At 42.3% G+C, this 26,371-nt stretch overlaps 1 protein-coding gene across 1 annotated transcript in view; it reads left to right on the top strand.

Moving 5' to 3' along the window:
- The first annotated feature begins 3,993 nt into the window (after positions 1-3,993).
- The window catches only part of LOC149467828 (uncharacterized), a 61,987-nt gene continuing 39,609 nt past the window's right edge, over positions 3,994-26,371 (top strand). The window contains exons 1-4 of the mRNA XM_089671121.1: positions 3,994-4,069; positions 19,151-19,333; positions 22,563-22,741; positions 22,903-23,108. Of these exons, the coding sequence (XP_089527247.1) occupies positions 19,231-19,333; positions 22,563-22,741; positions 22,903-23,108 (488 nt within the window). The 5' untranslated portion in view covers positions 3,994-4,069; positions 19,151-19,230. The remainder of the gene's footprint in view (positions 4,070-19,150; positions 19,334-22,562; positions 22,742-22,902; positions 23,109-26,371) is intronic.

The raw sequence follows: 26,371 nt of genomic DNA, 5'->3' as shown, positions 1-26,371 counted from the left end.
GACACTGGGGGGAACTGACTTGATGTCACTGACATCCCCAGTGACACCAATACAGTGATCAGTGCTAATAAAAAGCACTGACACTGTAGTAATGGCACTGGGCAGGAAGGGGTTAACATCTGGGGCTATCAAAGGGTTAACTGTGTGCTGTGTGTGTTATTACTATGAGGGCTGTGTGTGTGCTTTCCATTGTAAGCACACTGCTATGCAGAGCCATACAAAGCAGTGTACTGGATCTGACAGGGGAAAGAACTGTATGCCACTGTTGGTGGCTACTTTCATAATAACACTGGCGCAAAGTCGTTTTTACTGCACTTTTGGCGTGCTTTATGAGCGTTTTTAGAGGACACGTGACTTAAAAATTGCACCAATAACGCTTCTCAGAGGCGTTTTTGAGGTGGTTTTCAAGCATTTTCCATTGATTTCAGTGGGAAGAGGCGTTTTTGGAGCGTTTTTTGAAACTCACCAAGCATGCCCCAAAGATGCTGCAAGAAGGAGGTTTTACACCGCACAGCAAGCGCAACACCTCAGTGTGAAAACATACATAGATATACATTCACTTACATAAGGAAGCGTTTTTCTTGAGTTTTTATAACGCAACAACGTTTCAAAAACTGCTCAGTGTAAAAGTAGCCTAATATTCGTCAATCACCCGATGGCTGCGAGTAATCACCAGCCAGGTGCTAGCGATTTATCACCGGCCGGGACCCGGTGATTGACAGCCGAGGCTGCGAATAGCGGTATATAGGGTATATACATGATTTTGCACACCCCTGTCGCTCTGTAGCAGTATTTCTGCTATAGGGCGACGGGAAAGCGGTTAAAAAGCAACAGTATGGCTTTACTATACAGTAGCGCTTCTTTAGACCTCATATACATGGGCTCTCCATAATCAGGCTGTTTGTTTACATGTCTGAAGCCACCAGGTGCTGTGTTCAGGCAGCTCATTTAAGTCTATAGGGATGCTGTACGGACACAGCCTCTCAACCTAACGTGACAGGCATGCGGGTGAACAGCCCTGAAGACACACTGTCTGCATTCAGGACCACTCACTTGAACCAACAAGCCTGTTACAGTAAGATGAATGGCTGGTTCCGTACAGCCTCTGCATCCCTTTCGCCCTAAATGAGCTGCATGAACACAGTACCTGGTGGCTCCAGACAGGTAATCAAACAAGAGGCCAATTCATGGTGTATGGGCCTCAGCACCTGTGTAAATGAGCCATTAAATAAAAAGCACTGCATATTTATAAAGCACAGCTGTATTAATAATAATAATAATAATAATAATGTGCTGTGTGTGTAAACAACACAGCATAATCGCAGCACCGGAAGTATAGCGTGAATCGTACTGCCCAGCATCAAACTGTCAATAGTACAGAAACACCAGCTAGGCCATCTTAATTATTGATTGGACCCTGGGCAAAAATTTTCTTGGGCCCCCCATTACATTTTTCTCTCCACCTGCTCTGATACATACAATTAATAGCAGCTAAACTCAAAATCAGTTTACTGCAGCAGACCAGGCAGCAATTGCAATTGATTTCTGGAGGTTACAGCATATCATTACCGCTCACTGACTGGTTGCTAGAAGTTACAGCACACATTATTGCTCATTGATTAGTTGCTAGAGGTTGCAGCACATGATTTCTTCTTGCTGATTGGTTGCTAGAGGTTACTGCACATCATTGCTGCTCACTGATTGGTTGCTAGAGGTTTCTGCACATCCTTACCGCTCACTGATTGGTTGCTAGAGGTTACTACACATCATTACTGCTTGCTGAATCGTTGCTAGAGGTTACTGCACATTATTACCACTCACTGGTTGTTAGAGGTTACTGTACATAATTCCAGCTCACCCATTGGTTGCTAGAGATTACTGCACATCCTTACCACTCACTGATTGGTTGCTAGAGGTTTCTGCACATCCTTACCGCTCACTGATTGGTTGCTAGAGGTTACTGCACATCATTACTGCTTGCTGAATCGTTGCTAGAGGTTACTGCACATTATTACCACTCACTGGTTGTTAGAGGTTACTGTACATAATTCCAGCTCACCCATTGGTTGCTAGAGATTACTGCACATCCTTACCACTCACTGATTGGTTGCTAGAGGTTTCTGCACATCCTTACCGCTCACTGATTGGTTGCTAGAGGTTACAGCACATCATTACTGCTTGCTGAATTGTTGCTAGAGGTTACTGCACATTATTACCACTCACTGACTGGTTGTTAGAGGTTACTGCACATCATTACAGCTCACCCATTGGTTGCTAGAGGTTACTGCACATCCTTACCACTCACTGAGTGATTGCTAGAGGTTACAGCATTTAATTATGTCTCACTGATTGGTTGCTGAAGGTTACAGCACATAATCTCCTCACTGCCTGTACACCATGGACTGAGAAGGTTAGGGGAACCACCAATAGACAGAAAACTCCTAGGACTCCTGGGATTAATGGCAGTGCTGGGCGGGAGGGGTTGATGGAATCGGTGGCAGTGGTAGGGGGATGGGATCAGTGGCAGTGGTGGGAAGGATGGGATCAGTGGCAGTGCTGGGGAGGATGGGATCAGTGATAGTGCTGGGGGGATGGGATGAGTGACAGTGCTGATGGGGGGATGGGATCAATGGCAGTGCTTGGGGTGGATGGGATCAGTGGCAGTGCTGGATGGGGATGGGACATGACATTTCTACACCGACCACCACTGTTAGGGGGGATTAAAACTGATGACCAATGTAAGGGGGATTTACCCTGACCGACGGTGTAAGAGCAATTCTGCACTTACCACCAATGTAAAGGGAAATTTACAATGGCTACCAATGTAACGGGGAATCTGCACTGACCACCAATGTAAAGAAGAATGTAAACTAACACCCAGTGTAATGAGGGATTTTACAACCACAACCAATAAATTTCTACACTGGCCACCAATGTAAGGTTGGAATTTACACTGACCACCAACAGAGGTGTTGGTGACTGGGGGGGAACGGGGGGGGGGGATAATATACAGATGAATGCCACATTTCCGCTACTATTTACATATGAATGCCATGTTGCTGTCACTACATATGAATGCTGTCTTTATTTATATGTGTATGCTTACATGGTTTGCACATGTAAGTCATCTGTACATGGCAATAGGACAGAGGTAGGCAGCATTAGTGACAGTGCTTCACACTGAGATATCAGGCATCAGGAAGGTCTCCTGAAGTTATCTTTAAAAAACGCTTCTAAACGCAAACGCTCATAAACGCGCATAAACGCGGTATGCAAACATGGCTAAATAGACGTTTTTTAACCCACATTTTCCAGTAGTCAGTTTCCATCGTTCAGAAGTGTTTTCCAAATGTCCCATGTACATGGAGTCTAAGGAGGATGATGTCACCCTTGCCTAGATGGGAGAAAGCCAAGGGAAAGGTAAGCATTTTATATAACCTTTTTCCCCAGGTAAGGAAATATATTATATAACCTTTTTTTTTCTTTATATGTACTTTCATCCATTATTTTAGGGAGGGGCGATACCTTGAATAAGTGACCCTTGCCACTGATGTGTAAAGTCTGCTTTGAAGCCCAGGTTTTTCCTTGACAAAATCATGTTATTTTTCTTCCTCAGCTGAAGCAGCTTTTGCTTACTTTATTAGTGTTTGCGGTTGTTCTCTCATATTTCCCAAATTTGAATGCAGTCATTTTTTTTCCTACAGGGAATGCTTTGTTTTAATGTCACTCTTCATTTGAGTTATGCAAATGGTTTTCATATTAGCAGTGGTAATTAGCATTTGAAAAGAGTATAAAACACTGAAAATAAAGTTAATCCCAAATCCAAATCCAATAAACAAATTCTCATGGAAATATATCAGAATAGTCAAATGGTTTCTAAAGAAGCCAGACGCCCAGACATGGCCGTTTGGGAGGAGGACTGAATCTGTTTCTTCAGAGAAGCAGACAAAAGAGTGTGGAAACTAGTTCCCATAGAGACAGCAGCAGGAAATAATACAATGTCCCAAACACAAGTTGAATGCAACATGTCGTCCTCAACGTAAAGAATGTTGACAAGAGTCTGATGCAGGTAATGGCACTTGATGACACTGCAATGGACTTTTACTGCACATACATTCCAGGTTGTCCTGTCTGGTCTATACTAATGATTAAGGTCATTTGTAATGAAAAGTGACCAATATTCTGTAGCTGATCATCCACACTAAGGTAATCTTCTACACACTTTACTAAACAAGCTCAAGTTTGCAATTTAGTGCCATAGGCTCAGTTACATTGCCATGCAAATTTCTGTTGCTATTGTACTGTAGGGTAATATGACAGTAATGTACTAATGTAGCACATACGTTGAAATATTCTATTAATATAATAATATATAAGTGCTTCTGTCTCAATGTAGTGAGCCAACAAACTTTCAAGCAATTTATACAACGTTAAAGTAGATGTATAGCTTAACCGAATGACATTTAGGTGTGTAGTCATAAACAAAAAATTGCATAGCTGTGCGTCCATCAAAATTGCATGTAAGTTCATTCAGGGTGAATGGAGCAAAATTGATTGTTCTCCGACTATATTCTTTGCAGATCGAAGGTTATTTATTGGAAAAAAAAAACTGGTCACTAGATGGGCTGTTGTCTCAGTTTCATGAGCTAACAAATATGTGCACTGTTTTACTGTCAAGTGATTTATATATGTCAAATAAAGCTTAACCAAATGACAGTTAGGGGTATATTCATAAAAACACTGCATAGCTGTTTGCCCATCAATACTGCATGTAAATTTGTTCTGGGCAAATGGGGAAAAACTGAATGTTATCTGCAGATCAAAGACTATTTATTAGAAGAAAAATTATTATTAAGTGTTCTTGCATGGCAAGACCACTTACTGTTATCTCACATATATATTCTTATTATTATAGCCAAATTTACCACCCTAACTCCTCCCACAGTTTTTACACTACATAGACAGTAATATACCGAAACGTGTGGATTGTTCCTGATTGGTGTGCTATTACTTTGTGGAACGTTTCGCCGAATGTTTCACGAAATATCGGCGTTTTTGTGGTAAAATTGGTCCCATAGGAATGTATGGCGGAATGTTCAAAACTAGAGTGGGAGCTGACAAAAGCTAGAGTGTGAGCTGAAAAATCAGGACATGATTTCTAAACTGCCATCACTCCCTCATTTTAAAGCCCACCTACACAAATCTTATATCAAAACGTTCAGCTATCCCTGCTGCCACTAAAAATGTCCACAGCTAAGCCATAGTCCTGATAGTTTTCACAATATGACCATTTGTTTGCTACTCACGCCGCCCATTGACATTCATTGAAACTCCACTCTAGCCACCTCAAATTTGAAGGGCAATTTCTAAACTGGGACTGTGCCTTCATTTTTAATATTGCAGAGACATACTATGCATCGAAATGTAGGTCTTGGTCTTGTGATTCTCACAATATAAAGCTCTTCGGTGTAGGATTTATAATTTTTAAACTACAACCATTTGAAGATGGCAACTGCCAGTGCAGTGAACAAGTTGGAGCAGTTTGTTTTTAACCGCTCTTCTCTGCCCTTGCTGTAGAGTGAGTTGCCATAGGAAACCAGGTGTGTGAGCAGGCAGCAGAGTGACAAAAGCTAATTAAAAGTTGAAATGCATTTCTCACTCTATCAAGCTTGCCATGTGCACTTTTTAAATTTGATCAATCAATTGGTTAGTGTAATGTTCACTATCTTTACTCCAAATACTCCACACAGTTACTCTGCCCACTCCATAAAGTTACTCTGCCCAGTCCAACCTTTTCACAGTTACTCCAGCCACTCCAACCACACAATAGTTACTCAAGCCACTCAACCCAGTTACTCTGCCCACTCCAGTTGTAGACTACTGGTGGAGGCAAGAACACTTCACACTATTTCCCCTGAAATTGTAGCTTTTCTAGTTATTATTATTATACAGGATTTATATAACAACAACAGTTTGGGTAGTGCTTTACAATATTATTATTATTTTTATTGTACAGTATTTATAAAGCGCCAATAGTTCACTCAGCGCTGCACATTACAATGGGAGACAATACATGAGACAGTACAATAACAATACAATGTGATACACGAGGGGTCCGAGGGCCCTGCTCCTTGGAGCTTACAATCTAGGAGGGGGGGATAGTGGTACAGGAGGAAATACAGTTGTGTCCAAAATTATTCAACCCCCAATGCTGTAAAGGGGTTTAGGGACTATAGTGTACATTTGGAATTGTATTCAGAATCAAATCCTACAAGGACGTTGTAACTACCCAAATGCAACTAAAATGACATCAATTGTTTATGTAATACAGTAGTAAATGGTTCTTATGTGGTTTCTTCATTGCCACAATTATTCAACCCCTTAAAGACTACCACTCTGAAGAACAGAGGTTCATACAGGTGCTTTCCATCAGGTATTGAAAACACCTGTGGATGTCACCGAGCAGCAATCAAGCATAATAAGCACCAATTAGGCAGCTTTAAAATGACTGTGATACTCAGCTCCTTCTAGACATTTACTGGTGTGGTTACAAACATGGTGAAGGCAAGAGAATGGTCCAGGAAGACAAGAGAAGAGGTGATTTCTCTTCACAGGAAGGGCAATGGCTATAAGAAGATTGCAAAGATGTTAAACATACCAAGAGACACCTTAGGAAGCATCATTCGCAAATTCAAGGCAAAGGGCACTGTTGAAACGCTACCTGGTCGTGGCAGAAAGAAGATGCTGACTTCGACTGCTGTGCGCTACCTGAAGCGTAGAGTGGAGAGAAGTCCCCGTGTGACTGCTGAGGAACTGAGAAAAGATTTGTCAGATGTGGGTACAGAAGTTTCAGCCCAGACAATAAGACGCACACTGCGTAATGAAGGCCTCCGTGCCAGAACTCCCAGGCGTACCCCCTTGCTGTCTCCAAAGAATAAGAAGAGTCGACTGCAGTATGCCAAAAGCCATGTGGACAAACCACAAAAGTTGTGGGATAGTGTTCTGTGGACTGATGAAACAAAATTAGAACTGTTTGGGCCCATGGATCAACGCTATGTTTGGAGGAGGAAGAACAAGGCCTATGATGAAAAGAACACCTTGCCTACTGTGAAGCATGGTGGAGGGTCAATCATGCTTTGGGGCTGTTTTGCTTCTGCAGGTACAGGGAAGCTTCAGCGTGTGCAAGGTACCATGAATTCTCTTCAGTACCAGGAGATATTGGATGGAAACGTGATGCAGTCCGTCACACACCTGAGGCTTGGGAGACGTTGGACCTTTCAACAGGACAATGATCCCAAGCATACCTCCAAGTCCACTAGAGCATGGTTGCAGAGGAAAGGCTGGAACATTTTGGAGTGGCCATCGCAGTCACCAGACTTAAATCCGATTGAGAACCTCTGGTGGGACTTAAAGAAAGCAGTTGCAGTGCGCAAGCCTAAGAATGTGACTGAACTGGAGGCCTTTGCCCATGAAGAATGGGCGAAGATACCCGTAGATCGCTGCAAGACACTTGTGTCAAGCTATGCTTCACGTTTAAAAGCTGTTATAACTGTAAAAGGATGCTGTACTAAGTACTAAGATTGAATGTCACTTGGGGGTTGAATAAAACTGATAATGCTGTGAGCACAGAAAAGACATTTGTGGTTATTTCATTATAACTGTTATGTTATATTTGTCTGACCTACAAGTGCCTCTTTAATGTAAATGTAAGCAAGATGACTGAATGATCAAAAGCAATGTCAAACTGGCCAAAACACTCAATTTCAGTGGGGGTTGAATAATTTTGGACACAACTGTAGCTGTGGGGGATGGAGTTGTGGGAAGAGTGGAGGAGGTCGGCAAGTTAGCAGGGGGTGGGGTAGGCTTCCCTGAAGAGATGGGTTTTCAGGGTGCACCTAAAGGAGAGGAGAGTAGGTGATAGTCTGATGGATTGGGGCAGGGAGTTCCAGAGGATGGGTGATGCCCTGGAGAAGTCCTGGAGGTGGGCATGGGAGGAGGAGACCAGGGAACTAGAGAGAAGGAGGTCTTGTGAGGAGTGGAGAGTGCGTTTTGGGTGGTATTTGGATATTAGGTCGGTGATGTAGTTTGGGGCAGAGTTATGGACAGCTTTGTACGTCGGTGTTAGCATTTTGAATTTGATCCATTGGGCAATCGGAAGCCAGTGGAGGGGTGGAAGAAATGGAGCAGTTGGTAAGGTGGATGAGTCTGGCTGCCGTATTCAGGATCGACTGAAGCAGGGATAGCCTGTGGCGAGGCAGGCCAGTGAGGAGGGAGTTGCAGTAATTGATTTGTGATATGATGAGGGAGTGGATGAGTTGTTTAGTGGTTTCTGGGGTTACGAATGGGCGTATTTTGGCGATGTTGCAGGGGTGGAGTCTGCATGTTAATTGGATTCTGTCTAATATAAAGGGAGACAATAAAGCAACAATACAATTCAAAGATAAATTGGCAGCACAGTGGCAAAATGGTTAGCACTTTTACCTGGCAGTACTCCGGTCATTGGTTCAAATCCCAACCACAGCACCACTTGCCTGGAGTTTGCATGTTCTCCCTGTGCCTGTGTGGGTTTCCTCCCACACTCCAAAGACATGCTGGTAGGTTAATTGGATTCTGTCTAAATTGGTCATAGTATGTGTATGTATGAATGTAAGTTAAGGACCTTAGATTGTATGCCTCTTGAGGGTTAGGGACTGATGTGAATAATAACAATACAAGAGGGTTAGGAGGGCCCTGCTCCTAGGAACTTACAATCTAATAGAATAGCCACTAGGTGGGCTGTTGTTTCGTGAGTCAACAAAAATATGCACTGGTTTACGTTTAAGCAAATTTATATAATGTTATAGTACATGTGAAGACTAACGAATGACATAAAAAAAAACGTTCATAAACTGTAGACAGTACACAACTCTTCTGCTGAAGGAGCAAACCCAGACACGTCCATCGGATTGCCAGACAGAGAAGCATGATTCATCACTACAGAGAACACGTTTCCACTGCTCTAGAGTCCACCAATGCATCTGCCGCTTTGCATTGCACTTGGTGATGTAAGGCTTGGATGCAGCTGCTCAGCCATGGAAACCCATTCCATGAAGCTCTCTACGCATGTTGTGCTAATCTGAAGGCCACACAAAGTTTGAAAGTCTTTAGTTGTTGGCTCTGCAAACAGTTGGCGACTTCTGCGCATTGTGCGCTTCAGCATGCACTGACCCCGCTCTGTCATTTTATGTGGCCTACCACTTCATGGCTGAGTTGCTGTTGTTCCCAGCTGCTTTCACTTTGTTATAATACCACTAACAGTTGACTGTGGAATATTTAGTAGCAAGGAAATTTCATGGATGGACTTATTGCACAGGTGGCAACCTATCACGTACCACAATTGAATTCACTGAGCTCCTGAGAGCGACCCATTCTTTCACAAATGTTTGTAGAAGTAGTCTGCATGCCTAGGTACTTGCTTTTATACACATGTGGCCATGGAGGTGATTGGAACACCTGAGTCCAATGATTTGGAGGGGTGGATGGAAGGAAGGGGTAGGTGGAAGGAAGGGAGGGGTAGGTGGAAGGAAGGGAGGGGTGGGTGGGTGGAAGGAAGGGAGGGAGGGGTGGATATAAGGAAGTAAGGGAGGGGTGGAAGGAAAGAAGGAAGGGGCAATTGCCAAATACTTTTGGTAACATACTGTAAGTATGCTCCTCAACTATATCTAGTAGCCATAATGCAGTATTTCCCCCATTCATACATTTCTTGAATGAATTTACATAAAGTTTTGTTAGACAAACAGCTATGCAAATTCTATTTTAGAAATACAGTCCAGACTCAAGGGGTTGCCTTAGGGATGCAACAGCTGTTAGACATTGTTACTCTATAACAGGAAGTGTCTGAACAAGGACCTCCATGGCAGGATCAATAGGTATATTTTTAATGAAGACTACAGATTTAAAAATATAAAAAAATTACTTTGCAAATTAGACTAAAGCAGAACTATAGCCATTAAGATCTTTAGATTGGGAGGGGGGCAATTGCTATAGCAGACATGGAAGATGTGTGGAAGTAGTGGGGTGTAAAATGCACCCTCTAGGAGTACCTGATATAGGTCATGGTCATGTGACCATTCTATGGGTCATCAAAAAGAAATAAGGCTGGTAAAGTTAATCCATGCATATGATCGCATGGAATCATATCTTTTCCCATGTTCTGTTGTTTCACAAGGAATAAAGCAGAGGTCCAGGCAAAAATATCAAAATAAAAATAACTAGCCTATTAAGCCCTGGTTCACACTAAATGCGACTTTACGCTACTTCACTTGAAGTAGCGCGATTTCAAAGCTGCAGGGCAGTGCGACTTCAGGTGTGACTTGCCTGATATCTGTGCAACTTCATGCACAGATGTCTATTCAAGTTGCACCTGAAATCGGCGAAAATAGTGCAGGAACTACTTTAAAAATCAGTGCTCCTGTCAGAGCAGCACTCATGTGAACAGTTCCATTGCCGGCAATAGGGTGCTACTTGTCATGTGATTTGGAATGGTCAAATCACAAGACAAGTTCCACCAGTGTGAACCAGGGCTAAAAGACAAAATAACATACCATCTTTTGCAACAATATTCAGCTTCAATCTACAGATTTCCCCTGCTGTACTTCTTTTTTCTGTGTTTTTTCTTAGGTGAACTATGTCTTTAATGCAGAACTTCAGCTAACAACTAGATAAAATGTACAGCCCATAAAAAATAAAGTAGGCAAACCAGCTTTTGATACAATGTTCACCATTAATTCAGAGGTTTCCCCTGTAGCACTTTTTTGTCATAGATATCCTCTTTTTAATGATCAGCATCATTCAATCCTCTTCCTCTGAGCCCAGGTTGTCCTGGACAGTGAAATGAGAAGCAGCACAGTGATGAGCTCATCTCTGCCCTTCTCCTATCAGCATGCCTATCAGAACATGAATTGATTGGCTCCTTGTTCTGCTTCTTCCTTTCACACACCAGCCCTGCTATACAAGGACTGCAAGAGGCCGATACCAGGGTTAACCTCTTGCCGTCCGCCTGCTGTTTATAAACGGCAGGGCGGTGGCAGTCCAAGGTCGGGTTGCCGTTCCTAAACGGCACCCGCCTTTTCTAGCTGTGCGCGCTCCCTGGGAGTGCGCACCACCGCGATCCGGTGTCCGCTGTGTCCTCCGGACACAGTGAAACACCGATCGTCAGACGGGACCTCTGTACGAGGTCCCGGTCATGTGATCACTGATTGGCGAATCAGTGATCACATGCAAAGTAGTAAGCAAGATGTCACTTGTGACATCATTGCTTACTACGTGTGAAATCTGTGAATGATCACAGAGGTCACATGGTACAAGGCTATTCACAACAGCCTTGTACCATGTGACAAGCTGTGACCAATCACAGCTCACTCAGTATTTCTCAATGACTGCAAGAATGCAGACAGAGAGAAAGAGAAATGATTGCTTTTACATCCTATATGGGTGTAAAAGCAATCAGTGTAAAAAAAAAAAAAAAAAATCTTCATCACCCCCCACAAGTAGTACAGTGTCACCATGGTGACACTGTACTGCTAGGGTGACAGTATGTAAAAAATAAAAAATAATATAAAAAAAAATAAAATAAAAATGTAAAAAAAAATGTTTAAAAATTATAATGTTTGGTTATAAACTAATTTGGATTTTTTTTTTTTATTAAAAAAATAACGGAATAAATTTTGGCCAAGATTTAGGATGAAATATTATTTATTTGCAAAATTTTATTAAAAAAAACACTTTTTTTCAAAATTTTTGGACTTTTTCATTTACATAGTAAAAAAAATAAAAATCCCAGCGGTGAATAAATACCACCAAAATAAAGCTTTATCTGTCTCAAAAAAATGGTAAAAAATTCATATGGGTACAGTATTGCATGACCGCGCAATTGTCATTCAAAGTGTGATAGCGCTGAGAGCTGAAAATTGCCCTGGACAGGAAGGGGGTAAAAGTGTCCGGACAGGAAGTGGTTAACTCAGGTACTTTGCTTGTATAAAATTAATATGTACACATTGTTATTTATAGAACAATGCACACAGCTGTAGGGCTGACACAACTAATCAACAGTATAAAAATACTTGTCAACTCTTTTCATTATTGATTAGTTGGTCAGTCAAGTAGCTGCTCTGCTTATAGAATGCATTCTTTGTTTATATGTCAGTATACACAGTGCAGCGCACATCCAGCTCAGTACACCATCCATACATGTTAGTATACACAGTGCAGTGCACATCCAGCTCAGTACACCATCAATACATGTCAGTAAGTACCTGAGAACTTCTGATTGTGACTGTGTGAAGATCAATGTCTCATGGGACATGTAGTCTTGGGCAGGAAAAGGAAGTGATGTAAGGGCTCTGTGCAGGGTAGATCAGTATCTGAACCCAGAGAAGCTGGCGGGTGATAGACTGGAGGTAAATTAACCACTTGCCCTCCTGAGGATTTACCCCCCTTCCTGACCAAGTAATTTTTTTTGCGTTATGGCGCTGTTACTTTAGCTGACAATTGCACGGTCATGCAATGCTGCACCCAAATGAAATTTGGGTGCAGCATTTTTCCCACGAATTGAGCTTTCTTTTGGTGGTATTTGATCGCCTGTGCATTTTTTATTTTTTGCGCTCTAAAAAAAGACCGACAATTTTGAGAAAAAAACAGTATTTTTGACTTTTTGCTATTAAACATGTCCAGTAAAAAAATTTAAAAAATCTAATTTTGTCATAGATAAATGCCAAAATGTACATGTTTTTGCTAAAAAAAAAATCCCAATTTGTGTAAATTAAATGGTTTGCGTGAAAGTTTTAGCGTTTACAAATAGCAGCATAGATACTGGAATTTTTTCACTAGTATGGTGGCGATCAGCGACTTGCATTCTGACACTGGGGGGAACTGACTTGGTGTCACTAACATCCCAAGTGACAATAATACAGTGATCAGTGCTAAAAAAAAAGCACTGACACTGTACTAATGGCGCTGGGCAGGAAGGGGTTAACATGGGGGGCGATCAAAGGGTTAACTGTGTGCTGGGAGTGTTTTACTAGGAGGCTGTGTCAGAGTGCTTCAATATAAGCATGCTGCTTTGGAAGGCTGTGCCGTGCATATCACACTTCTCTGTCTGGCAATCTGATGGACGTACAGTCAGGTCCATAAATATTGGGACATCGACACAATTCTAACATTTTTGGCTCTATACACCACCACAATGGATTTGAAATGAAACGAACAAGATGTGCTTTAACTGCAGACTGTCAGCTTTAATTTGAGGGTATTTACATCCAAATCAGATGAACGGTGTAGGAATTACAACAGTTTGCATATGTGCCTCCCACTTGTTAAGGGACCAAAAGTAATGGGACAATTGGCTTCTCAGCTGTTCCATGGCTAGGTGTGTGTTATTCCCTCATTATCCCAATTACAATGAGCAGATAAAAGGTCCATAGTTTATTTCAAGTGTTCTATTTGCATTTGGAATCTGTTGCTGTCAACTCTCAAGATGAGATCCAAAGAGCTGTCACTATCAGTGAAGCAAACCATCATTAGGCTGAAGAAACAAAACAAACCCATCAGAGAGATAGCAAAAACATTAGGCGTGGCCAAAACAATTGTTTGGAACATTGTTAAAAAGAAGGAATGCAGCGGTGAGCTCAGCAACACCAAAAGACCCGGAAGACCACGGAAAACAACTGTGGTGGATGACCGAAGAATTCTTTCCCTGGTGAAGAAAATACCCTTCACAACAGTTGGCCAGATCAAGAACACTCTCCAGGAGGTAGGTGTATGTGTGTCAAAGTCAACAATCAAGAGAAGACTTCACCAGAGTGAATACAGAGGGTTCACCACAAGATGTAAACCATTGGTGAGCCTCAAAAACAGGAAGGCCAGATTAGAGTTTGCCAAACATCTAAAAAAGCCTTCACAGTTCTGGAACAACATCCTATGGACAGATGAGACCAAGATCAACTTGTACCAGAGTGATGGGAAGAGAAGAGTATGGAGAAGGAAAGGAACTGCTCATGATCCTAAGCATACCACCTCATCAGTGAAGCATGGTGGTGGTAGTGTCATGGCGTGGGCATGTATGGCTGCCAATGGAACTGGTTCTCTTGTATTTATTGATGATGTGACTGCTGACAAAAGCAGCAGGATGAGTTCTGAAGTGTTTCGGGCAATATTATCTGCTCATATTCAGCCAAATGCTTCAGAACTCATTGGACGCCGCTTCACAGTGCAGATGGACAATGACCCAAAGCATACTGCACAAGCAACCAAAGAGTTTTTTTAAGGGAAAGAAGTGGAATGTTATGCAATGGCCAAGTCAATCACCTGACCTGAATCCGATTGAGCATGCATTTCACTTGCTGAAGACAAAACTGAAGTGAAAATGCCCCAAGAACAAGCAGAAACTGAAGACAGTTGCAGTAGAGGCCTGGCAGAGCATCACCAGGGATGAAACCCAGCATCTGGTGCTGTCTATGCGTTCCAGACTTCAGGCTGTAATTGACTGCAAAGGATTTGCAACCAAGTATTAAAAAGTGAAAGTTTGATTTATGATTATTTTTCTGTCCCATTACTTTTGGTCCCTTAACAAGTGGGAGGCACATATGCAAACTGTTGTAATTCCTACACCGTTCACCTGATTTGGATGTAAATACCCTCAAATTAAAGCTGACAGTCTGCAGTTAAAGCACATCTTGTTTGTTTCATTTTAAATCCATTGTGGTGGTGTATAGAGCCAAAAATGTTAGAATTGTGTCGATGTCCCAATATTTATGGACCTGACTGTATCTGGGTTTGGTAGTTGCCAGGAGAACGGTACTTGCCTAACTGCATTGTGACAAGTGTAAAGTTTGCTGGGGGGGGGGATTATGGTGTGGGGTTGTTTTTCAGGGGTTGGGCCCCTTAGCTCCAGTGAAGGGAACTCTCAAGACGTCAGCATACCAGGACATTTTGGACAATTTCACGCTCCTAACTTTGTGGGAACAGTTTGGGGATGGCCCCTTCCTGTTCCAACATGACTGCGCACAATTGCACAAAGCAAGGTCCTTAAAAACATGGGTGAGTAAGTTTAGGGTAGAGGAACTTGACTGGCCTGCACAGAGTCCTGACCTCAACCCAATAGAACACCTTCGGGATGAATTAGAGCTGAGACTGCGAGCCAGGCCTTCTCCTCTGACATCAGTGCCTGACCTCACAAATGTGCTTCTGGAAGAATGGTCAAACATTCCCATAGACACACTCCTAAACCTTGTGGACAGCCTTCCCAGAAGAGTTGAAGCTGTTATAGCTGCAAAGGATGGGCCGCCTCAATATTGAACTCTACAGACTAAGACTGGGATGCCAAAAAAGGCTGGCGTCCCAATACTTCTGGCAATATAGTGCAGTTCTGGTACAGAACAACGCAGCTGCTATGTGTGCTGTATTATACTGTTGTAGCATTAGCTCCATACAGTAAGCTTTGCTGTGTTCTGGCAGCAGTGCGGGCAATGTCCCATTTGTTGCCAGAATTAAAGCGAGTCATGTTGCATGCCCCTACAATTAACAGCTACAATATACTGAAAAGGAGCAGTGGTAGTTTGAATTTTTTTTTTGTTCCCTGTGTGTATGGCTTCATGTGAGTCATGAAGCTCTGTAAACAATAAGGCTTTTTGCTTTCAAAATCTTTTTTTTTTAAGCTGGATCAGGGTTATGTTATGGGGTCAATTTATACTCAAATAGCATTAAGTACAATTCTCCTTTAAAAGTGATTAGCAAGAAGATTTATGTCTGGAGAAAAGCTACAAACATACTAAAGCCAAAAGGTCCTTAAAACCCATAAAAGGTTCCTGAGATTCTTTAGAAATATCTCTTCTTGGATAAACTATCATGCTATTAGAGAAGCTGCTGTGAGACAGCAGTTGTCTTTTGTATATAAGTAAAGTAAGTAAGTAAAAACACAAGAAAACAGTGCTGGATTAAACCCTGTGGAGGCCCCTAGGTAGTTAAAACCTTGGGGCCCCCCTCGCAGGTTTCTGGAGGTTTCTTGTGTGTGCGCTATAGTGCAATAAAGTCATATGCAGGTCAGGCACTAAATGGAGATGACCTGTACATTGCACGTACTGTATGTAGGTTAAATTGAAAATTGAATAATTGAGCTGATTTTTTTCGATCTTTTGTAAAAAAAAATTTAAGAACGTGTCATTGTAATTTTCTTTCAAGATCAAATCAATAGTATTTTTATCTGTTGTCACATGGCCCTTAAACAGCATGGGGTCCATATGGTGGTGCTTACTCTGCCTATTGGTAATTTGGCACTGCAAGGAACCATCATCATTTTCAGAGAGTTGACAAAATCAATTGCCATTATATCCAAAAATGACAGCTCCATTATGAAAAACAATTGTTGCAATGTAAAATGTGCATAGAGACCAACAATATGTATTTTTCCTTGTTCTCACTTATGTAGGGGTCAGAAACCAATCAATCTCAATCAACCGGTCGACCATGGGGAGCCAACTGGTCAATCGTGACCATGGTTCTGCCTCCCCCAGCCTCCACCAGGAGGCAGCATATTGATGGATGGCGGGCTGGGTCGGGGGGTGGAAGCTGTTCAGTCATTGTTTGCTAGGCTGACCTAGCAGCCAATTACCAACTTGGTGATTCCACCTTCCACCCAGCACTGTGTTGTCTTTTGATCTCTACACATGCTGACAGGTAGGCAGTGCTACCTGTGTGATATGAAAGGGACACAGGAGACACTGGGGGGGGGGAAGTTAGAAGACACTGTGAGAGGGGGGCTTAAGAGACACTGTGGGGGGTCTTAGGACACACTGTGAGAGGGGGGACACAGGACTCTGTGGGAGGGGGGCTTGGGAGACACTGTGGGAGGGGGGACACAGGAGACTCTGTGGGAGGGGGAGATTAGGAGACATTGTGGGAGGGGAAGGGCTTAGGAGACACTGTGGGAGGGGGGCCACAGGAGATTCTGTGGGGGGTGGCTTAAGAGACACTGTGGGAGGGGGGACACAGGGGACTCTCTGTGGGGGGGGCTTAGGAGACACTGTGGGAGGGGGGGACACAGGAGACTGTGGGGGGTGTAACAACTGGGTGCAATAGAGACAATGGAAGCTGTACGCGACAGCCATTTTGATAAGGTCTTAGCATTTTGGTTTCAGGAGTAGCATTCCTGTTCTTACCCCTACCCCTTTGCAAACTATGGAATTTGTAGCTGTAACTTTTAACAAGCTTCAAAAGAGCTTCTTCTCTTAATTAAAACACAAATAGACTCCAATGTCCAGGGCTGTAAACAGCTAATTAGTCTTGGTATTATGTCTGTTTCCAGGAACCATGAAAAACACTTTCTTCTGCCCTATCATAAAACAACAATAACTTAGTCAACACACACACTCTGGAGTCTTTGGTGTGACTCTGTAGACGTCATACGCCCGGACTCCAGAGTGTGTGTGTTCTCGGGCCAGCTGTGTGTTGTGTGTAGACTTTGGTAGCTGCGAGGGAGGTGGCCAAGGAGGAGCCGGCTGCGCGTGCGCGGTGACCCCGCCTCCTACGGAGCATTGTGAGCGCCATTCGTTGGTGTGATCGGAGAGGTCCGGTTATTCCGAGCTTCTTCCATCCTTGCAGCCCTGGTGATCCCTGTGTCAGCATATTTGGAGGCTTATCCTGATTGATACTGCTCTGACCTGCTGGACCACTTTCTTACCACAAGAGGGCGTAGGATTTCCATCTTTCCCAGCTATTTCCCTGACCAGACCTAAGAGGACAGGGGATCTTCAGGATATATATATATACATGCGCAATTCCATGCGCGTTCTGGTTAGTGTGAATTTCTACCATTTGCACTGGGAATCAAGGAGCACTGTTCTCATCGGACTGTGTTTATCACTATATTCATTAATTTTTAAGAGCGCTGCATTTTCTTTTATTTATGTATTTCGGGACTTTTTATGTGTTTTCCTTAATGTTCAGCTGCTTCATATTTTAAATGAGCGCTTACTATATATTTTTATTCTCTTCTCTGAATATACCTGTCTGTGGTGACAGTGTGTGTTGCAGACATTTATTGTTCACATTTGTTCTTGCTAACATTGTGAAGGGTTGATAGGCCCAAAGTTATCTGGTGGCAGTTTGGAGTTTGAAGGGTTAATTGCATAATTAAACTAACCCAGTGACAAACACTCTCAGGCTGCTGGCACCTAGACTGTGGTCCTGCGAGCTGGAAAATCTTTGTGCAGGGTGCACCTGAGAGGGGCATTGTTATACAGGTGACAGTAAGGTGTGACATTAGCTAGTCATATGTTATGAGTTGGTGAGAAGGGCAGGGGTCAGGCACAGTGCTCGTCACAGCAGGGGCTTAGGAGACACTGCAGGAGGGGGGACACAGGAGACACTGTGGGAGAGGGGACACAGGAGATTCTGTGAGAGGAGGGAAACAGGAGACACTGTGGGAGGGGGGACAGGGGAGACTCTGTAGGAGAGGGGGCTTAGGAGACACTGTGGGAGGGTGGAGACAGGAGACTCTGTGGGGGGGGGCTTAGGAGACACTGTGGGAGGTGGGACACAGGAGACTCCGTGGGGGGGGGCTTAGGAGACACTGCAGGAGGGGGGACACAGAAGACACTGTGGGAAGGGGGACAGAGGAGACTCTGTAGGAGGGGGGACACAGGGGACATTGTGGGAAGGGGGACAGAGGTGACTCTGTAGGAGGGGAGTCTTGGGAGACACTGTGGGAAGGGGGGGCTTAGGAGACACTGTGGAAGGGGGGACACAGGAGACTGTGGGGGGGCTTAGGAGATACTGTGGGAGGGGGGACACAGGAGACACTGTGGGATGTGGGGACACAGGAAATTCTCTGGGGGGGCTTAGTAGACACCGTGAGAGGGGGGACACAGGAGACTCTGTGGGAGGGGGGCTTAGGAGACACTGTGGGAGGGGGGGCAGAGTAAACTACAGTGGGGGGGACTTTGATGAGAAAAGGACAGGGGGCCTCCTAGAACCCCCCCAGGGGATATTTGATTTACTCCATGTTCTCCACATAGATCTCAACCTCTGAAAGGTTGCCTACTCCTGCTCTACATGAACTGTGTTTTAAAGCCACGGATAATCAGTGACTAATACATTACTCTGAATCTTTTTATAGCTTTTGCAGTAAAAGTAACATGGTCCAATGTGGATGCTGTCAGAACGTGTATTCTTGAATGTCATACTGGAGCTGTCAACATGGCAATGCAGAAACACCTTAGTGTGCGAGACTGTCACCAACGATCCATTACATCGCTTGGGTACCACTCAGCAAGACGAGAGTTTCTCACAGGCTTTGAAGGTACTCTTATTGACTATTCACACCAATTACCGAGACTACTGTATAACTCCAAAGTCAGTAAGAAGAAAAAAGGTTCAACAATGCCACTGTGTGATGAACCAGCTGATTCCACTGCTAACAGGTGGTGGTCTACTAGTAGAGTACGTCTTAGTGATATGATTCCAAAATATAATGCAAGTGTAGCACACTGTCAGTGAACCACAATAACAAAAATCCATAGGTAGGCTTCAGTCCGGTTTCTCACCAAGAAGACATTCCCCATTAACTCGTTTTACACACTGAGGGCTTAGTTGTAGAGGATTACAATCTTCGATTAAGCCCTCAGAGAGTGAAACGCCTTAGAGGGTATGTCTTATGGGCAGGAGACTTTTGTTATTGTGGTTCACTTATGGTATGTGATACTTGCTTTACACTTTAGAATCCAAATCAGAAGTTCACCTGCCTTGGGTACTAAATTTGTGGCAAAAGAGCGAGTACAAATACCTTGACTAAAGGTGGCACACTTGGCAAGCTGATGACCATAGATGTCGGTGTCCAGCCATTAAAAAAATTATCTCATCTGCTACAAAAAGACACAAAGGCATGCACACAAATGTTAATCCTTGTATCTCAGGGATATAATATAACCCAGAAAATTGATTTTTCCCTTGAGATTTATTGGCTGGATAGGTTGTCACATATAGACACATCCACCTAAAACAGGGGGTCAGAACACAGTCATCTAATGTTTTGACAGATCTGTAACAACAGAAAACCCTAAAGAAAACACCAGAAAAAAATATAAATTAAGTCCTAAAATACAAACAAGCTTACCTGCCCAGTGCTTTAAGTATACCTGAAGGCAAAACTTTTTTATTTTTTGATAGAGTGAAGATGGAATAGAACACCTGTCAGGTTTTATTGCTGTCTGGGCCCCTGTTAGGGAGATTCAGCTTCCCAATTTGTCCTGTTTATCATTATCACTGAGAGTGAAAGGGAAAGAAAATCTCCAATTTTGAGTTGTCCCCAAAACAGAGGGGAAGTCATCTAATGTGGACATTAGTTCTTGTGATCCTGGTGACAACCAGGTATTCTCTTATTTTGTAGGCATTTCCTCTCCCATCCTGTTTTGGCTATGGGGCAGGAAGTGATGATAAATCTCCCCAAGGGGACATGGATGGCAAAAAAAAAAAACTGGCAGGGGTTATAAAATTTCCTTACTCTATCCAAAAAAATTTTTAAATTGTCTTAAGCCTTACTTTAAGTTTTCACTCAGATGTAGCTGTAGTGCTCTAGGCCAGACTACTGCTGAATCTTCTTACCATTAGTCTGGTTTTCCGGGAATACCCTTTGCTGAGCCATAAGAATATGTGGATGAGATATTTCCAGTTCCGTGCCCTGTAGGCTACCTGCTATCTTTCTGCCAGAGAAGGACATACACATCATGCAGTAGAATATTTTGTTTCATCCATAAGCAACGTAAGAGAAATGAGAAGGAGAGGTGGCAAAAGATACAGAGGGTGTAGGGGAGGCTACAGAAAAAAGGAAGAGAGGAAACTAGGGGAGGGTATCTTTAATCATAGCGGAGTGCAATTTTCAGATAATGAACTGAAAGTATTGGACTTAGGACATAAATGCCCCGGACAGGGATTTTATGAACTCCATGCATATATAGATATAAAAAAGTTTACACGGAAGCTGAATATAAATATTTCGCTGAGAATAAGGGGACGGTCAGTTCAGATAGTCCACTTTATCAAAAATAGTGGTCTTAAAAATAATTCTGTTTGTAATCCAAACGGTTCAACAAATCATTTTATAGAGGTTTTTAAATCTGTTGTGGAAAAGGATATAAAGCAAATAAAGAATAATTCTAGGAAAAAGCAAGACATTTAGGGAGGCATTAGGGAAATAGATAGCAGAAATGATGTGGTCATCCGCCCTGCGGATAAGGAGGGGGGGATAGTTATTCTCAGTAAAGAAGACTATAACAATGAACCCTAGCCTGCTATCTTTTTGTGGCATTGATAAGGTGGAGTTTCACTGTAGAGGCACAGACATGTATAAAGCAGTGTCCATGGATGAGACGTGCTGGATACATGAACTGTGTACTCTGACACCGGATGGTTTGAATAAAGATACAGATATCAACTGCTTTATTTCGAATTTTTGAATATCTGTTAAAGAGTAAACAGCTAAGGAGGAGGTATATTATTCCTTTTAAATATGGGCCATAATATTATAAGTTATCCACAGTTATATAAATTTTGTAGGATTTTTTTAGGATTTATTATTATTAATATTTTTGGTAGAACAAGAAAAATAAGGCAATTATTTGTAATAGAGAGGTAATATCATTTTCCACTATAAGATGGCATTTGTAGAAATTAGATATGACATAGTAGTTTGTTGATCCACAAATTACTAATGGACTTTTTGGATAGTGATTTAAGGCATAGATGGTACATCAATACTAAGTATTAAGAACCAACCCTTGGTTGTTTTCTCTTAATTCAAAATTTGTTGATAATGTGTATGGTGAGGGCAGGTTTGCCGTAGAGCATATAGAGGGGAGTTGCGCACCATGTCTTCCTGCTTCTGAAGACGTCACACTTTGATGGTGAAATGCGTCAAGCGGAACTTCCAGTGTGACACTTCCAGCCCTACTGCGTGGATGTAACGGGGAGAGGTGACGACTAAGGAGGTCCTGAGGTGACCACAACATACTATATGACTTTTCTTATTGTACAACAAGGAGGTCATTGGCATCTAGTGAGTAAGGAGAGTACCTTGGCTGTTGGTGGTGGATCACTTGGCAGTGGGAACAGTGGATTATGAAACATTTTTTACTTTGCATGGACTTTATGTTACTATATTGGCTTTGAGTTTATAGACTGTGTAGGGCTTGGGTCTTGTGCACATGGAAACCTATTTGTGCTTTGCACTATATTTATTTAAAATATATGGATATGTGAGTACATTTAAACACAAGGTCTTGTAGTTGATGGTGGTGAGCAAGCACCATCGGTAACACGTTTATCCATAAGCAGGCATCCAAAGCTTACAAAATCAGAAACATACAGTAAAATTGTAATTAATGTAATTGAATTGCTTTTGTGACCTTAGCACAATTCAGAGTTCTCTATATGACTCTAGTAATTTACTAGTCAACATCATGAATTGTCTTTTGCTGCTTAAGCCTATTTACTGTAGTTTGTAAATAAATTCAATATCTGATTCCATTTTCTAGATGGAGTGATCAAATGGTGGGATCTGGACAGTGGCCGTATGTCTCAGTCAGCCTCAGAACATTCAGGAATGGTCACTAGTCTGTTGTACTGGGCAGATACAAAGCTCATTTTCTCCTCTTCCAATGATGGTTCACTTATTGTATGGACTTCTGGAGCAGTTGTGTGGGATAAAATCAAGGTGACTATAACTTCACTACTGGCTATTGCTTTAGATCGGTGCGCCCTTACCAGTGGGTTTGCTTTTGTTAGGAAGTGTGGATCTTGATTGACTGCGACAATACCCTTCTTTTATAAAACACCTCTATAAGAAATAACATTTTTCTGTGTTTTCGTTTTCAGCTGGGAAGTCCAATCTTTAGCATTGCCATGAATTTCCGCCGTCATTTGTTAGTATGTGGATTTAAGAATCACCTTACAATCTACCCACTAGATGAACAGAAAACCTGTGGACATGTGATCAACCTAAAGAAGAGCTTTACTGACCACCAGCATGCGGACATTGTATCATGTATTGTGTCATTAGACAGTCAGATCTTCACAGTAGGGTATGTACAAATTAAACTCAAAGGAAAACAATGTTACAAAATGTGTAAGTTCAAAAAACTATTCAGCATTTTGTAGCATGGCATAAATGTATGTAAGCATACCTCAACTTTATTAAAAGTTTTTTGTTCTCTTTTTACAACTATTGAGATAAAATCTAGCTATAATGGGAATTTTCAACAAGATGGCTGACTAATAGAAGTACTCTCAAGGAGAGAATTCTTACTAAAATTGGCCACAGACAGGCAGTTTTTTTCTTTCAGCCAGTGTGCTGAATGGAAAAAAACCTAGCAGATTCCTCTATCCACATAAGCAAGGAGGATGAAGGTATTCTCCTCACTGGGACATTGCATTCTGACAGCAATACTTAGAATACTAAGTTTTCCAGCAAATCCTTTTGACAGAAGTTGATCAAACTATCAACTTCTGTTGGACAGGGACAGCCACACACTGATGCAAATGTGTCTGACCTCTGTTGAACCATCTGAACTTCAAACCATCTATGACCAGCTTTAGCAAAGCAAGTTGGGGACGAAAGTGAATGTGTGTTCAATCATTCAATTACGTTCAAGGCAAAATCTTGTTTTTTTGGGAGGGTTTTTGTGTTCAGTTAAAACAGATTCACTTTATTATCTTATCTAAGGGAACGTTTTTTTTCTTCTTTATTAGATCAACACCAAAAACTTGCGTTTTTGAGAAAGAGCATTAAAGCACAACCAATGAGTTGATGTACACCTGTCAGAATTTCAAAGAAAGCTCACCCCTAACTTCTTTTTGCAGTTCTGTCACATGAGAAATCACATGACAGAGCCACAAGAAGCTGTGAAGACACAGAGGTCTATATAGAGCAGCAGGTATATACTATACCTATCTATATGCAGTCATTACAGGGCTATGGATATTCCAACCTGCAGCATTACAGTGACTGGGCATAGCTGTAATACTCAATTTCTGCTGTTGTAAGGGGGCTTTTAGAGCACATGGGGCCTTGGGCAATTGCAAGTTTTATTTTCTTGAAGTGATTTTATTTCTTCTTCAGCTGCTTTTCTCCACTGATCGGCTTCCCTTCTCGGCAAAGTTTCTATGTCTTCCCAGGATGTTGGCTCCTGTGTTTGATGTGTTTTAGCAGCGTATGATAACCTGCGGGGTGGTATCCCTTTTGTCAATCGTGAGGATCTTCTGATTTCTTGTTGTTCAGTGGGTTCTATTGGATCGTTGATTGTAAGTTCCACTTCTTGTTCTGGCTCTTGTCCTGCTTCACATAAATCAGTGTCTCTTGCCGATTCAGTGTGTAAATCCTCTCCACATTTTTCAAGAATTGTATTATCTGGTGCTTCACTTTCATTAAAATAAACACTGCGGCTTACTGTGACCTTGTTGGTCTTTGGACAAAGGATTCTATATCCCTTACTCTGCTCACTGTAGCCAACCAGAATGCCTTCTATGGCTTTGTTCTCCCACTTGGAGCGTTTCTGACTTGGAATGTGGGCATATGCTTTACAGCCAAATACTCTGATGTGTCCTACGTTAGGTTTTGATCCATTCCACATTTCATATGGTGTACTCTCAATAGGTTTTGATGGGAGCCTGTTTTGTAGGTATGTTGCAGTCATTATTGCTTCTCCCCAGTATTTGTTAGGTAAGCATACATCTTGTCATTTCTACAAGAGTGCGATTCTTTCTTTCCGCTACACCGTTTTGCTCAGGAGTGTATGGTACGGTTGTTTGTTGTATAATACCTTGTTTCTTTAGGTATGATTCCATCTCTTTATTCATATATTCCCCTCCATTGTCAGTGCGTATTATTCCAGGTTTCCTTTGAAACTTGTTGCTTGTCATAGCTACAAAATCTTGAAGTTTTTCTAATGTCTCACTTTTGTGCTTCATTAGATACGTTATTGTGTACCTGGAATAATCGTCGATGAAAGTCAGTAAATATCTGTTCCCACCAGGTGTGATGGTTTTCATTGGTCCGCACACATCACTGTGTATCAGTTCCATGGGTTTAATGGTTTTACTCTGACTGGTCTGTGGAAGAGGGGTTCGGGTGGCCTTTGCTTTGATGCAACACGCGCACTTGCTGAGTGTGTGGCAAGGCAATATTTTCATGTCTTCTGATAGACCTCTCTTTGCAAAGTCCTTCTGGGTTTCGATGCCCCAATCTTCTATGCCACAGGTGGATGCACTTGTCATGTGGGCTATGAGTTGCCGCATTGGCCTTCTCACTTTCAGTGACGAGTTTGTACAGATGTTCATTTAATCTTCCTCTTGCTAAAATTTGCTTTCCATTTTGAATTGTGCATTCATTACCTCTGAACTGGACAGTGAGTCCATTGCTTGCAAGGGTTTTAACTGATAGGAGGCTTGGAACATATAGAACATTCTTTACAAGGATGCTCTGCTTGCCCCCTGATGGCGTTTTGCAGTTCAGAAATCCCTGACCATTACCTTCTGCTGTAATACTTTTCCCATTTGCTAGGAAGACTTCATCTTTCACACTAAAATCAATTTCTGTGAAGAATGTCTCGTCGCTTGTCATGTGACTTGTTGCCCCTGAATCAATGTACCATCCATGTGAGGTACTATTCTGAGTCACTTTAAAAGTACCACTCCATGATGCACTTTCATTTTCTTTCATGACTGCTTTAGCTCTTTCTCTTGTGGGTAGCTCCCGCTTTTGCTGCTCAGCTTTCCAGATTGAACAGTTCTTTTTCAGGTGACCGGCCTTTTTGCAGCGAAAAACATACCCTGGTTTCTTTGCTTTGTCTTATGCCTTCATGCACCTTCAGAGCTGCCTCTGGTCTCTCGTTCTCTTCACTATGCAAATTTTCCTTTCTTCTGCTGTATTCATCAATTCATTTTCCCTTAACATATTCTAGCGTCAGTTCAGTTTCCGGTCTAGTTTCTAGAGCATTTATAAGGGCACTGTATGATTCTGAAAGGCTGCACAGAAGTATTGACAGAACATGGTTGCTTTTTAATTCTTCACCTATTGCACCCAGCTGGTCCACAATTTCTAGCATAGCATTTACATGTTCACCCATTTCCTGCCCTTTTTCCAACCTCATCTTATACAGTTTGCGCAGTAGATATAGTTTACTGTTTAGGTTTGCACGTTCATGCAGTCTTTGTAGTGCAGTCCACATACCTTTAGCTGTGCTTTCTTTCCTTATATGAATGAGTTGATCGTCCTCCACTAACAGGCTTATGACTGCTTTTGCTTGCCTGTTTTTTCTGTCCCATTCTTCTGGGTTGTCATTGGGTC

This window comes from Staurois parvus, unplaced genomic scaffold (genome assembly GCF_062004578.1).
Source record: "Staurois parvus isolate SC_StPar_1 unplaced genomic scaffold, SC_StPar_1.0 ptg000099l, whole genome shotgun sequence".
NCBI classification, from domain to species: Eukaryota; Metazoa; Chordata; class Amphibia; order Anura; family Ranidae; genus Staurois; species Staurois parvus.
This window is presented reverse-complemented; position numbering and strand designations above follow the sequence as displayed.